Source organism: Pygoscelis adeliae, unplaced genomic scaffold (genome assembly GCF_000699105.1).
Source record: "Pygoscelis adeliae isolate BGI_AS28 unplaced genomic scaffold, ASM69910v1 Scaffold14, whole genome shotgun sequence".
In the NCBI taxonomy this organism is placed as follows: domain Eukaryota; kingdom Metazoa; phylum Chordata; class Aves; order Sphenisciformes; family Spheniscidae; genus Pygoscelis; species Pygoscelis adeliae.
This window is the reverse complement of record NW_008825109.1, coordinates 7,622,032-7,638,072: the sequence shown is the minus strand read 5'-3', so window position 1 is coordinate 7,638,072 and position 16,041 is coordinate 7,622,032. Positions and strand designations below refer to the sequence as shown.

The 16,041-nt window shown below is 38.5% G+C and overlaps 1 protein-coding gene across 1 annotated transcript in view; it reads right to left on the bottom strand.

Moving 5' to 3' along the window:
• The window catches only part of MICU2 (mitochondrial calcium uptake 2), a 66,630-nt gene extending 50,962 nt beyond the window's left edge, over window positions 1-15,668 (bottom strand). The window contains exons 1-2 of the mRNA XM_009327883.1: window positions 15,632-15,668; window positions 14,048-14,248 (exon numbers count right to left, since the gene is read on the bottom strand). Coding sequence (XP_009326158.1) covers window positions 14,048-14,248; window positions 15,632-15,668 — 238 coding nt within the window. The remainder of the gene's footprint in view (window positions 1-14,047; window positions 14,249-15,631) is intronic.
• Window positions 15,669-16,041: the final 373 nt, after the last annotated feature.

Sequence of the window (16,041 nt, the reverse complement as noted above, 5' to 3'; positions counted from 1 at the left end):
ATTGTTCTTATTTCCTTCCCAGTAGTAATAATTCTAGGGAATATAGCACAAACAGCACCTTTTTGGTGATCACGAAAGATAGTCTCAGGAGTTTCAGAGAAGCTTGTGGGAAGGCCCATGAAGTGGGGCTCCCCTGTGGTTAAGGGAAAATTGCCTCATTCACAGAATACCTGAAAGTTGGAAGGGAGCTCTGGAGATCATCGTAGTAATTAGAATGTCCTTATCTTCTCACGGTGACAACTGGAAGAAGCTCAAAGCAGGGTCAGTCAGGTCAGGTTGCCCAAGACCATGTCCAGTTGGGTTTTGAATGTGCTTGCAGACATTTGTTTCTGAAAGGGCTATGAATACAAGACACCTCTCTAATTTACTACAGTCAGCTGAGCAACTTCACAACAGGAAAGTTATCAGTTTAGGTGCTTTTGTAACCTACATTAACACCAAATACAAGCAATAGTTGGCAGGTTTCATATGAAGTGTTAGGATTTTTCTCCCTTGCTTATATCAAAGTCAACAACATTCTCATGCAGTTGAAGACTGTATCCTGGCTTCAATTCTCAATGATGACCTATGAAGGAAGAGACCGCATTTTTGCCTTATTTGTCAAGACGTAAGAGCACGAAGTACTGGATTTAACAGCGAATTTGGACATTTTATTGAAAGGAAACAATTCTATGTTGGTAATTTCATTAATGAGAGCTCTGTGTTTAAGCTCAAGGCCTGGGACATTTTGTCTTGCTGTCCAGAGCACACTAAATGCCAAAAAAATTCAGAACCTTATTATACTTATCTTCCAGAACATAAGCCCCATTCATGAACATGCAATTTACAGTGACTAGTGTCTGAGAGCATTGCTATTGAGTTTACAGAACAGTTAATTTGTAAATTATAACCAATATAAATTCTGCTTAGGAATGAAAGGATTAAGTGAACACCCACTAGATGGTGTTCAGTTGCTGCATGGGGTGACCTGGGCCAGTTACAGCTCTAGCTCCTATTCACTTCTGCTTTGCAGCAGACTTTTCTTGAAGAAACAACAAATACATTTGTATAAGAGGACAAAAAGGGATGAAATGACCCTCTTTACTAGAAATTTGGAAATGCTTTAGTAAATTAATTACCACCTGTGTTGAATGTGGTTAAGTGGAACTTCTAAAACATATGACAAATCTAAACAAAAGAAAGTACACAAGATTGTTTTGGATCCACTTGCTAATATTCTATTATATTATATCTCTATATCTCAAGATACTTGTATTTTTGCAATTGGTGATATTGTCCATCTGTTCCTCATCCTTCCAAACTCTCCTGAAATTTCCCCATTGAAAGAAAAGGGTGAATAAACACTCAAAGAAACACATCCATTTTGCAATTAGTTTTATTAAAAGGATGAACTGAATTACCAGATGTCTATTCTAGTAGAACCTAATGCATCACTTTCTTTTTCAGCAGAATTGTAATAACTGCAACTAATTCCCATTAGTGATTAGTGAATCAGCATAAGGAAAAAAAAAGTGCTATTTTAGGGGAAGAGACTTTTGGCATAGGTGCAGTACTGTAGCACTTAACTTCAGATATTTTAGATTCCTGGAGATTACAAGGATGACTAGTGATAAAGGGAATTGCTATTCAGAGCTGAATTAAGCTGATCCTGTCATGTCAGAATTTCCAGAAGGAACCTTTTCCCTTTATAAGGCTCTGAAGTGCAACCTTACATGAAAATTTTAGGAAGGCCATTTTAATGCAGTGATGACCCCAGTGATGACATTACTTTTTCCAATTGCCACCAGGAGAAGATAAGGACATTCTAATGACCATGTTTGGGAATTTTCCTACAGAAGTCTCTGCCTACTGCTTTGGGCATTTTACTGATCCTGCGCAGCCCTACTTCATTATTTCCATAACTCTCCAGCATCAGGCATTATTGCAATCTCCAGCTTTTCTTTCTTTCCTCCTTCTCATGCTTAATCAGAGTTCCTTTCAGTGGCTGACTTGCTTTCCTTCAGTTGATGGTCCACGTCATTCTCGCTTCTACCTTTAAATTAGCCAGGAGTTTCTTCCTACTTCCAAGATTAGCTCATTCTGTTATTAGCACATACAGAAGCTCTGAGCAAACCAGTAACAGCTCCTGCTGAGTCTGACTTGTTTATACATCATTAATATCTGTCACATAGCAATTAACAGATGTTTGGGAAGTTTTCCTATAGCAGGGGCTCCAAAGGTATGTAAATGATAACAGAATGCTCCTGTATTTTAAGCTAAGAAAGGTTTATCCTATTTTTGCCACACAAAAAGACTACTGAAGCAATCTAGTTTTGGCTAGTTCCTGAGAGTACCAGAATGAAGGAAGTTACATAAACCTAATTTGAAACATTGTCTTATTCAGAAAATAAGGTGGTAATGGAAAGAGGAGCAGGATCATGAAAAGTCTGAGAACTCCCCTAAAAGATCAGACAGAACTAAAGTAATGAGAAATCATAGAAGAGCTTAAAAACAGATGTGAGTCGTGCCTTATTGCAGTGGCCAAAACGGTTTGGTTAATTTGCAAGTTAGGAAAAAAAAAATGCTGAATGCTGCCAATAGTAGGTTTAATAATAAATTACTGACACGATGTCCATCAGCCTTCCCTACCAGTAGAAAGGAAAGTTTTGTGCACCAACTAGAACACCTCCTCTGCTCTAAGGGGTGAACTTTGGAGACTGAATAAGAGAAGCAAAGATAAGCCGTCTCTTGACCCTGTGACTTCAAACTCTTCACATTCTAAAGAAAAAAGTTGGGCAGAAAGAAAAAAAAAATCTAGACAAAGATGATAAATAGTCTCTTTCAAAAAAACGAAGATATTCTTTTTTAGAATTGTCGTATCTCCCCAGGAAAAAAAGCTTTCTCCCCTGAATTCAAATCATCTGATGAAGCAAACCTCAAAAAGACATTTGGCTTTACCCTGGCTTTAATTTTATATTCAGATTTTCTAAAGAATTCTGATCTTATTAAGCACCAGAGGAAACACTGTATTAGGTCTGTCAAAACAGAAAAAGAACAGAAATATTTTATCAGTAAAGCTAATGGAGAAGACAAATCTAAAAGCATACATACACTTTACATCAAAATTCCCACTAACATCTTCTCATTTAACTTGCAGCAGCTTTCAGTATACTGGGCTTCTGTGTGTCCACTGCCTCTAATTATCCTTGCATTGTCTCCTTCCTGCCATACTCAGCTTCTCCGACAAAACTAATTGCTCCTCCAAGAGCAATCTTGGACTGGAAAAATGAACAATTGTTCCTGTGCAAAGGTGTACATTACCTGGGGGCATCAAGCGCTTAACCTCCCAAAAGGATGTTCTTTGCCAGATCTCTCTTTTTTGGTCTTAATCACGATTCCATGATTACATTAAAACTTCCTTCACCTAAGAACACAGAAAATAATTTGCTCTACTGTACTACCCTCAGCTTAGCAGACGCATGGAGCTACAAATGAGGACCAAAGCACCTATGGTGCTGGAAGCTGTTCTGGGTGTAGCAACTCTAAGTAAAGCACAGGCTAAATGAGTTTCAGTGTTTTGCTCTAGTGAGCATTGCTTTGTACCATTTTTCTCCTTGACTGAAGCTGCAGTTTGACAATTCAGATGTTTCAGCAATAGTATTAATTTAAAAAGTTCCTGACTTCAATCCTTGTTCCATCCCTTAGGCCATAGTGATTGCAAGTGGATTGTGCTGTGAGCCAGGGAATGAAGCTGGCTTTATACAAAGAAATCAAATTCAGAAAACCATGGAATAAAGCTACCTACATGAAGCCGTGGAACGGATAGCCTCACCCAGCCAGAGGAGATAAAAATAAGCTTGGGTTTGCTTAACCTAACAAGACCAGCGCTGAGTGGTAATATAATTATCTATAATGCACCATGGGATTAAGATTCAAAAGAAAAAAAAAACTATTTTAGGTAATGAGAAACGTTGGTACAAGAGCAAGTGGCTTTAAACAGACAGTGATTCATTTTAGGTTGGCTATCAGAAGAGTTTTCAAGCAACAGAGAAAATGCTGTGTCACCATTTCTAATATAAACAGTGATTACAAATGATTTTAAATTGAGCATGAAAAATTTAGGAAAGGTTTATATTTTAAGTTTTTAAACTGCTAAAATAGGAACTGACTTTTAGAATATATATGGTAAATTTTGACATGCTTAGCTATGAAATGCTAAAAACAAGTGCTAAGCCATTACGTATCACCCTAATAGAGGGTACAAATCCTTAAAAACACATTACAAGGTATTACATGTTAACTTACGTGAGCTGTGGTAACAAATACAAGTGTGCTTACAATGGTACGACTAAGCAGATACCCCTTTTTCCTCCTTAGAGCAGTACTGAACAAAGAATAGGGACTGTCCTCCTGAAATGAGCATTTATTTTCGCTGCAGAGGAAAGAGTTTGAATTGAAATTTGAATCAAATTTTAAGCAGGCTTTTTACAATTCTCAAAGTGGGTGCAAATGAAAAGCAAACAATAGATGGCTTTCTTTTAGTGAAAGAGTAAAGTCATTTTATGTTGCCCACTGTAGTTCTAAATTGACCATACTGGTTTAAAAGCCCCTCTTACTTTTTCAACAGCAGAGACTGCCTTTACCACCACACACATCACAAAAAACGTTCCTCTTTTCTGCTAAACAGTCACTCTCTTTTGCCAATTCGAACAAAGCCAGAGAAACAGATGAAATTTTTGAACATTAGGTTTTATATTTTCTCCCAAGAAAGTGACAGCAAAACAGAAGTGAGGTCTCATATTCTCTATCACCAAAAAATTCATGGAGAAGAAATAATTGCTATGTCAGGGTGTGGGTGACTGTTCAGAAGTTGTCAGACACAGTAAATAAATACAGTCCCAATGGAAAAGCAGATGTCCATCCACATGAGACAAAATGACTAATTTTAGTATTCTCTATTATAAGAATCTGCTCTGTCAGGCTCACAACTGTTTGGATCCAGTCCACACTTAAGAACAAACACACTTCGCTCTTCCCCCAGAAAAACAAAAACAAAACAAAAAACATTTGGAAAGGAACAAAAAAGACAAAAGTCGTCTGTTTCTGGAACTGGCAGTTTCTCTGGTGGGATACGTGACTGACTTAGTGCTTGCCAATACCAATGCAGCAGCAAGACTCCATTGTCCCAGTAGTTCCAGCAGCATCAGAGGTATTGGCACAAAGGACATGAATTCAAGGCTTGAAAAGAAGGCCAGCCCTTGGGAAAACGAGCTGTATCGTACTGAAGACTTCGAATGTCAGTTCTTCTGAAAGACAACTGAAATAGTCTGCATAAAGTCAAACGGCAGCTGGCTTGGCCATGTTTTATATTCAAATTCCATACAAGGAGCCCGATTTTTTATTTTTATTAAGCCAGGTAGGATCACAGCTCTTGGTGAACAAAGCCCAAAATGAACATACTGGCATTTTCTATATACTGATAAGCTAACTAGAAAAACCAAAAATGGCCAATTAGAATGCATTTGGACCTAGCAATGATGCTGAACTACCTTTCATCTGGTAAGAACAAAGGCAGGATTTGTTGGAAAACATGGTATCTTTTGTTAGCTATGGCTGAAAAATCCTTATGCTTTCAGGTGCACAAGCCTTTTCCAGGTCTGAGAGGAAAGATATTTAACTAAAGACATAGCCAGCAGAATGACCAGGTGCTTGCCAGTATTATGGATGGTGGTGTGAGGACCAGAGCTCTCTGATGGACTGGACAATGTTGGAAGATTGATTTGATTACTAAGAGTTGGCTCTCGGCTGTATTCGCCTCTGCAGTAATGAAGCTGGTAAGCCCAAGAGAGGGCACTGCCATGTAAGCAGGTGGCTCTAACAAGAGAAACCTGTGTGTTTTACAATTGGAAAAAAGTCTTTGAGCTCAGAATTTGCTTTTGTTTCACAGTAGATGAGAAAGGCTACTGAGCACAATCTGCTATAACCCACTGCAGGTGCAGGGCTGGGGAGTAAAAAAGAGAGCATAACCCAGGTAGTTTCTCCCTCAGGAAATCGATGCCAGTGTTTTCCAAATAGGGAGCAGTGGAACTTCTCAAAGGTCTCCCTGGAGACCCCAGCCGTTTGGCAAGTTAGGACAGCTCCTCTCATCTACCAAAGCAGGCTGCACACCTTGCCTGCTATTATTGCCTAGAAGGAAAGTGATTGATACTCGATGGTTCTACCTTAGATATTTAAAAAAAAAAACCCATAATGTAACATTTCTTATGAGAACATGCAGGGGAAAAAAAAAAAATCAGTCTGTACCAAGATTACTCAAAAAAGGATAAATCATATGACAAATATAACAAAAATTCAGCGTTGGCTTAAGGAAAAGCACAGAACCATCAGCACTGGAAGAGTTACAAACAACTGAAAATGTGAGGTTAGAACGCATGCTGGATTTTGGCAGGAGCCTGACCTGCACTCCTGGCACCTGCTATCGTCCACTGACGGTCCGCCAGATCCCCATCAGTTCTAAATATCTGAATGCAACCCAAGGAATTTTAAAAACAGACTGTACTTCTTAGGTACAAACCAATACCTGTCTGTGTTAAGGACATATGTTGCAAGAAATTAAAATACACTTAAGAGTGATAAAAATTCATTGAGTCTGATTTTCACGCTACATCTGTTAATACTTAATTGTCAGTTAAGCAGGATGTCTCAGAACTGATTAAGTTCCACTGAATTTATTAAAAAAAAATACTGAAGTAATCTGTCAAAAAGTATTCAGAACCCGTGGCAGAAAAAATCCCAGAGATATTTTCTGTGGTATACTGACAGCATTTTATAAACGTAGTTGAAATAGTATGTGGTGTTTGACAAAAACAAAAACAAATCTTTACAAATAGGAAAAAATATTCAGAGACCAAGAATGATTGTACGAGTTCTTGAAATTTGCTCCTATGTATAAAAAAAAAGTGACTTCTCTGTTAAGTATTTTAAATATCACAGTAGCATGTCACAAAACTGGAATACTTGACTAAAGCAGAAACTGTTGCAAGACTTCTGAAATTCTAAGGCAGCCGATGTTTATACAACAAGCAGGCTCCTGTTATTAATAACCAGATCTTTCCATTACTTGTACTACAAGTATTCTGTATGCGCACAATATATTTTCATTCGTTTCAAGGAATCTGTTTTCCATTCAGATGCCATTAAATAACCAATAATTTTCACACTTTAAATAACTAAATCCTTCAAGATGTGTGTTGAGACCACTTGCCTCTTGCTTGCAGCTCTGCTGAAGCCTGACCAGTTTTATTATTGGTACTATTTTTGTGCTGAGTTTTAAAAAATTGCTTTCATTCATTGAGAAGTTGCAATATATCTTCTCATTAACAATTGATTTTCAGAAAGCTAAATAGCTAGTAATGTATTTTCAAAACATAACATCTTGCCAAAGTTTTTACCTAATCAGTAAGCACTGCAGTCAATCAAGATAAGAAGTCTGATTCTGCGTCATTCTCCAGCTAGTCAGCAATGCCACAAAGGGAAAAATAAGAATTAATCACAACGAAGTCACGAGCTTATTATAACCTTACTGTCATCTCATGCAGACATAACCACAAAAATACAAATGTAATTAATACAATATCAGTACAATTTTCAGGATCAAAAATATGTTTTCCTATTTGACTTTACAAGGAATGTATCCCAGGTACCTTCAGCACTGTCTCGTAACATGGTTCAAGGCATGGAAATCGAACAAGGGGGAAAAAAAAGGACACCTTCTCCCTGTGCAATGATATGCTAAAACCTACTTCTTAAGTGATTTTGCTCCATGGTTCCCTTTCCTCTGAACACCACTGCTCAATCCTTCCTCCTGCTCCCCCATCCGACCGTGCATGCTCCCTTGCTGCTGCAGCTGCAGGGGCTACAGCTCTGGAAGCCAGCTCACACCTAACACCTCTGCTTTAATCGCAGCACCTCTTGCAACTATTTTTCGGACTCTCAACCTAAGAAGTTTTTCTGAAAAACAAGAGCAAACAAATAAGTCAGTGCAGTGGCCAGTGGTTAATACACCAAAAAAGCAGCCTGGCCAACAGACCAGATTTGATTGCTGCGGGGTGGAAGACCCCATTTCCCCTCAAGAATCCCATCTCCGATTCTGTTACGTAGTACCTTGTGATGCAACCGCTACGAAAATGCATTAGTCTCTATTTTGATTTCACAACATAGCTTATGTCCAGACATAAATACACATTATCAAGATTATAGGAATTTGTGCAGTATTTCTACTGTTTCTAGATAAAGAACTATTTCCCTTCAAATTAATTTTTAGATAAACCAATCCCATGAGGATCATTGGTGTTGCATCAGACAGCCTATATAACTATGTTATCGGTATTAACATACTGTTGCTGAGGAGAAAAGAAGAAAAAAAATCTTATTTAGCTTATCTATTTACCAACAGTTGGCTGAGGTACAACATTTTATCCAAAATGATCTAATATTTTATCCAGAACATCAATTTTAATGTTGTGTTTGGACACTTGAGCGAAAGTAAAAGGCCAAATGTATACAATGTGTTACTTTAAAGACTTTCTTAGGGTTGTGGTAGGATTTCCTAATGCTGTTTGGGTGATGAAGGACAGTTGAAGATGAAAAATTCACAGTATGGGCTGGTTACAGAAGCAGAAATTTTCAGCAGTCTGCTTATCTTTGCTTATGTGCGCAGATCCCTCAACAGGAACATTACTTTCCTTCACTCATAACCCCACTTTAAGAAATGAGTAAACAATGATGACTAAGAAGCTTTGGCTAGAAATGCCTGATTTTGTTTCCTTTTTCTAAAACTCAGAAGATATTCATATAATGACCTTAAACCATCATGCTGCTTCCTCGCCTTTGCTTCGCTTTACCTCCAATCTAGCACTCAGCAAGGGGTCATCTCTGTCCTGCATATCCCAGCTTGCAGAGTTCTCTACTGTGTGTGAAGGATTTGAGCAACAACAACATATCAGTGCTAAAAAATACTAAATGCAGAGACAGAGAGAAAACGATCTCTTTGTTAACACATTAGAAATTCAGGAGGATTGAACTCAGTTCCCAGCTGTGCCAGTGGCTCCCCATATAACATTTCAGTCCTCACTTCCCATATGGAGCTTCACCACTTACACAAGCTTAAATCTTAGTCTTTGACTCTGAATCCTAGGTTTTAGATCTGATACTCATGCATAACTCATATCAGTCTGATCAGTTATCATATATGAAATTCAGGTCAAAATTAAGACACTGAAGTATAGGCATCTGAACTCCCACTAGAGGCAAAAACTCAAGATCCAGAAACAAAAAGACTGACTCAGCTCGTTCTGAAGTGCCCATCTACTGGCTGGTCCCTCTCAGCTCTCCAAATCCCACCGACTGCACCAGTACTGATGTCCACTAAGGACAATGGAGAACTCAATTTTCTAGCCATTGCAGCCTTGCACTGTATCCTTTCCTCAGATTCATGCACAGTCATGACCGTGCTGATGCTGTGACAACACGAAGCCAGACATCATATCAAACCTGCAAACATACCACAACCTTGCACCAACCATGTTTTCACAGAAAGCTTAACCAACTCTAACAACTTGTCCTAGCAAACTTACAACACACTGATACTCACCGACAGATAGGACTCTACCGTGGAAATATTGCCTCTGGCACCGTGGTGCTATAGAACACAGGAAAATTTTTTTACCGCAGATAAAGGAGTGGTTTGGGATGTGAAGATGCTATGATACATTAAATCTGGACTGAGTATATACAGAAGGATCAAAATCTTTATTTACCAGGTATCAATCGTTATCAGACAAGCTAACCTGAACATTTGTCTTCTACTTGAAAGAGGAAGGTATTTCTGGAATAGAATAATCTTCTGTGGAAAAATGAACATAAACGCAGTCCAGATTTAATGTACTGCAAAATTTTCATTTTCTGAAGGATTCTTGTATCTGTAGTCCTTTCAAAAATTTAATACAGATTTTCTTATATGTTCTACAATAACAACACACCAGAGATGATATTTCCACAGAGAAGTTTTAACACAATATTGGCTGTATAATCTGGAATATGAGCCCAAGTATGCACAACTGTTTAAAGCAAGTTTTACATGAAGCTGGAAGGGTTACAGAATTTACATGAAGAAGGAAGTAAAAATACTCCTGCGTTGCAATGAAATTTCAGTGTAAGTCAGCTGAGCTTTATCCTTCTTATACCTGTAATCTTAAAAATGCTAGAATTTCTGATGCAACACAGCAAGTTCATATTATTCTTATTAGATATTACTAGACATTGAGAAGTTTTTACATCATGATAAGACGAGTAACAGAAAATACTTTTTCACTAAACTATCATTGCATCAGATATGACAGTTTACATGAACATCCCACGGGTTACCCAGAAGAACTTGGCTGGTTTTGCAATTTTTTGCCGCACATCCCTGTGGTAACATTGTTTTAACACGAGATTACATGGCATGTAGCCATGAATCCAAAAATCTGAACAATGCATTTAATATGAACTGCTTTAGCTGGTACAAAACACTGTTGTAGGTGTTTTGTATCGGCACAAATGCTGTGCCACACTACCACATCTCATTTACTGTTTGCCACTGTTTATAAAAAGGTGGCTGCTTCCTTCCATAAAATAACTAACAGTAATAGAATTAGACAAATATTTACAATGGTAATCCAGTGTGAAACACTGCGTCTAAAAGAAAGCAAATTTTTTTTGGACAGTGCCTTTCTTCCTTTCTAGAGCTCTTTGCTTTGTCAATATGCAGAACAAAATAAGTCTGTCAGGAAACTCTGCATTTGTTATCAGCTTATTCTCCTTAGATGGCAGGACTGTAAATATTTTTCTTCATTATCACCCTGACAGTAAATAACTTTGCAGGTGTGATTTAATCAACATTTTGGCCTACCTTAAAGAAAACAAGTAATAGAGAAACCCATGGACCAGGAAACAAATGAGCAGAACTAGTGAACTAAGGTCTATCAAGCAGGGTTCAAGATCACTTGGGCTGGATGACAGTTGATATATTTGCACTACAGTTCATCTGTTTTCTTATCTGGGAAAGTGTTTTATAATAAATCATAATTTATTGCATGTTTTGCAATCTTGTCAAAGGGCACACCTAAGATTTTTGCTTCAGTAATAAATTCCACCCAACTGTGTACAGGAATTCACTTGACAATCTGGACATAGCTAAAATATTTTGGTATTTTCTAACTTCAGCACTTTTGATCTAGCACCAACAACTCAACTGGTTTACACAACACCACATTTACTTTCTTCTGAATTTAATTATGCTTAAAAACTAACAGGAGATTTCAAAGTAATTCTCCAATGACAATCACCAGCGAGCAAAAAACCCCAAGGCTGTTGGACAAGGACCCCGATTCCCAGCCCATAACTGCTTCTCATCCCCTCTTTTTGCTTGCCTTTTTCCCCTTCGGGAGTGTTTATCTCTGAATAGGAACAAAGCAACAGAATGTTGTGATCAACCTCAGCAATATTTCTTGGTGTACACAGCTAAATTGCTCGTGAAGCTGATCATATGTTCCTGCCTATATCTGTAAAAAAGACAGCAGAAACAAAACTTTAGAACAGCCCTAAGCCTTCCATATTATTATATACAGCAACCAACTGGCAAACTCCAAGCCAATATTTATGAAGATGAATGTTTACTGCCAGGCTGCTTCAAATTTTTCCGAGAGTTTTGTTTTGGTTTTTTTTTAATTAGTGATTAATCAAAAATACGTAGAGAATAACCGAATCATTACAGCTTTAAGTTCAGCATTATAAGACTCATCATTTGTATGCAGTATCACATGTTAAAATTGCATCTCAGTATGCCAGTAAGTGAAGGGCTTTCTAGGATTAGTGGTGGCATGCCTGTTTTCCTTTCTAAAACCACTGTTCAGGGTGAAAGGGAATTAATTTTATGATATAAGCAGAAAGTTTCCAAAAATAATTGCTGCTTTGCTATTAAGTTCACCATCCTGATCTACTCTGAACATACCTGGACAGACACTTGAGATATGTCTATTTTTTTTCTTCGTATGAAACTCTTCTAAACACAATGAACAAACCACTGCCTTTAAAATACTTAAACCACCATATTTCTCTACTAACAAATGCTACAAGAAAACCTAAAATCCCAAGCAATATGACTTGAAGAGAATTGCTTACCATTGTGTTTATGCTACTGGCCAAAGAACCAGTGATGGTTAAAAGAATGTTTAGGAGCATTAGATTCAAGTATTAACATTTTTCTATGAATTGTCTATGATGCTATTGTTGCAAGCCTGACCTCAATTTGAAATATGCTAAATATGCCTTAGTGCAAAGATGTGTTTTGTTCACGTGGTTTTTCTTGTAATTATTTTTTCTTTTCTGTTTAACGCTGTTTCCTACTCATAGTAGCAAAGTAACTGAAATTAACCTGGCTGCATTACAAATAAATCTTACCCACATACTACTTAATTAAAAATCTGCACATGTACAATTATAGTTGGAGTAACCATTTAATATGTATGAACTGCTAAGACTGAAAAACACTTATTTCTCTAACCTTGCTTTCACAGAGAACTGTCTGAAACCCACACCTTCAAAACTGAAAATATCAGTATTCACTGTCTTTCAGTGTTTCAGGCTGGAAAACTTGAAAGAAAATCCCTTCTAGGTTTTTAACTTAATGACCTAAGTTTTGAAGGGGAAAGAACTCTTTCCATTAGCCATATTATTTTGAGAGTCTCCATGACTCTCAAGGTCGTAAAGTCCTTCTAAGGATTTATATTCAGCTTTGTATAATATTAGAAGTTGTGCGTCAGCAGTGAAGCCATGTATCCTTATCACCTATAGATTTTTGGCAGACACAAGAAAACTTCTTTTATTACAGATTCTTGTGTCCTATTCTTTGACCACTTGCAGCTCAGTAAACTCTGTTCTGCCCCTGGTTTCCCATAGGTTTGAATCAAAGTGCGTTCAGGTCTCCTTCTTCCTCCCTGTGCCTCAAGCCTTTCCACAGTACCTTGAATTCCCTTCTGTACTTCCTGTTCAATACCCCCAAGTCACTCAGACATTTGCTGCTAGCTGGGCAGAGCATCCTAGGCTTTTGCTAGACAACGTGCTCCCCTGGTCAGTATGTGCAGACTGCAGCAAACAATGATTAAAGTTGGGATTTCCCCTTCTTTCCCTCAGCAGATGTACTAACAGAATATTTGTTCTCCGAGTGACAATCCTCTCTGAAGCTTGGAGAACTTAACATTTCTAAAGCAAAAAATTCTTGGGAAAGCTGTAAAAGCCAAATTTTTTGAGAAAAAAAGAGGTATCATTTAAAAAAATTACTGTAAGATGGAAATTACAGAAGATGATACAAAGAGATAAAAGAAGCTTAGGGAATAGGGCAGAGCTAATGAGGCCAGAAAACCAGGAGGAAAGGAGGACAACCACCTATGCATTTTTTATTTGTGTGCTGGTCCTATCTTCTCCTCAGAAAGCATGTTTTTAAAAGTACTTTTTTAAAAATGTGCATATAATTTTGATTTGTTCTTAACTAGGTTTTGTACAAACCAGAGGAGATTTGAAACCAGAAACTTAGAGCTGAGCTCAATGCTTCATTACACTCACTCAAGTCACTCCCATCACTGCCTCTTCTAAGAAAAAAGGTCACAGAGTACTTACTGGTGAAGTGGATAGACAGATAACGGGGCCAGCAATGGTATGAACACTATTATATTACAGTCCTACTATTTTCTGTGGCATGTAAGTAATTGAGTAACTACATACTGATCAGACATGCAAATTATGCAGAGACATAATGTCACCACCAAGTCACCAGATTTCTAAATCATCAGCCTCACTTCACTGGTGTAAAGAGTGGTGGTGCCTGTGAGAATCCATATGCACAACATTTATAAACTGGCTTCTGCTGATTTATGTCAGATAAATGATCTTATCCCAGTAATCTGCAAATTACATCTTTAAGGGCAAGTTCCTTTTCCTTCACAAATAAAATGATGAGAAAACAACTTACGTTCAACTTGATCAAACATTACTGAGAACAAGAAATCTCTTGGTGTCATGTAACATTCTCCTTCATATTCCACTGATGCAAAATGCATGAAGCGATACTTCCGAAGAGACAGTCTTTCGTCCCTTTCCGCATTAATGACATCTTCCTTCTGAAACAGAAAAAAAATCCATACAGAGAGATGCTTGCGTTTGTAGGCCAACTCTGTAATTAGAAAGAATACTATATCCTATCTTGATTAACCTCAATATTTTGTGGGTAACCACAACAAGCGACTACCAAGAATTAAAGCTTTTATGGCACAGTCTTAGTGAATGACATGCTTATATGACATTCAAAGTATTTTTTGGCTTCACTGAGAGCATGCCTTAACAACACAGCTGAGCCAAATTAATGGCTTGCTGTCACCAAAGGCTGCCCTTGCTTCCCACTCCCCTGCTTTTGGCCATAGGGTCCTGCACCTCCTCGTTTGCCAGCTCTGCTACTTATTGGACTCCTGCTGAGCCAAATTCAGCTCGCTAACTCAACAAAAAACTAAACCGACCAAACAGCAAATAGTATTTTGCCAGGTTAGTGACTGGCTCAGCAAAGGCTGAAATGTGTTCTGCCTCCATGCAAATGATCCACTCCTGAAGTTAATTACCAAGTTGCAGAGCAACTCCTAAGAGGGGAGAATAATGATATTCTAGTTTAAATATGGGCCTATCTTTCAGAGAAATTAGAAAAACAGGAAAAGCAATGAAAACACCGACAAAGAGTCAGAGATCCTATCGCCAAACCCAAAGATTCAACTAGTCAAGCAAACAAAAAACTTCCAAATCCCCCCCCCCCTTAAATATTGAAAGACTCACAATCGAAATCATACAAGTTGACAACACTCTGGCAAGTAGCAACAGCACTTACTGGCAGCAAGAAAGGACACAGACACAGTGAAAGAGAGACATTTACATTTTTGTATTTCAGAGATGGTGACTACAGGAAAATGAGACACTTGAAAATTCCGAACACACTGTGTGTATTTGAACATTAATCACGGAACAATTTTACCACCAGCAGCATCACTCAATTTTAGGACTGTTCAAAGGTGTGAGAGTGAAGGAGAAGCAAGAAAATGCAAGGCTAAGTACCAAGATCCCAAACTGCACATGAAACAAGTCAGTAAACAGCAAGATGGATCTGCAGCTAGCTCAGTGCCCGTGGTATTACTCGGTGTGCGACGCAGATGAGCGTATACAGCCTAGGGCATGGCCTACCAAGGTGCTGCATCACATCTTCCAGCAAACAATCGCTATTCATTTATGCAGTTTTCAGTTTCTGGATCATTCCTATGGACTGCTTGGCATTTGAGCAGTCTAGTACAGTGCTGCTGTATGCTGCATTTTGCAAACTGGGTTACTCCTGAGACAGGGCAGTGTAAGCAGCTCCTGATTACACTCAGACCAGCTGCAGGTGCAGCCAGGCTCTCACCAGTTGATGTTAGAACACAGGGTCTGCTGTGCTGAGTGTGTTCATGAGGCGAACTGTGGGATGCAGACAGGCAGACAGTATGTGAATGGAGGAAGGCAGAGACCAGTAGGAACACCTCACCTGGTTTTGCTGAAGTCAGCACTGGGTATAGCGACATGCAAGGTAACAGGCACCCAGCTGCATGGGAGGTTGTTATGAAAATTGGGAACGTGCACAGATATTTGCAAATAGTGTAGCAGGTAGCAAGAAGGAAGTCTTAAAGGCTGTCCCCATATGCAGTAAGAAGAATGGGCGGGGAAGACGACCGGCCTGGCTGAACAGGGAGCTCTTGCTGGGACTCAGGAAAAAAAGGAGAGTTTACCGCTTGTGGAAGAAGGGGCAGGCGACTCAAGAAGAGTACAGGGATCTCGTTAGGTCGTGCAGAGAGGAAATGAGAAAGGCAAAAGCCCAGCTAGAACACAATCTGGCCGCTGTCGTTGGAGACAACAAAAAATGTTTTTACAAATATATTAATGACAAGAAGAGAGCCA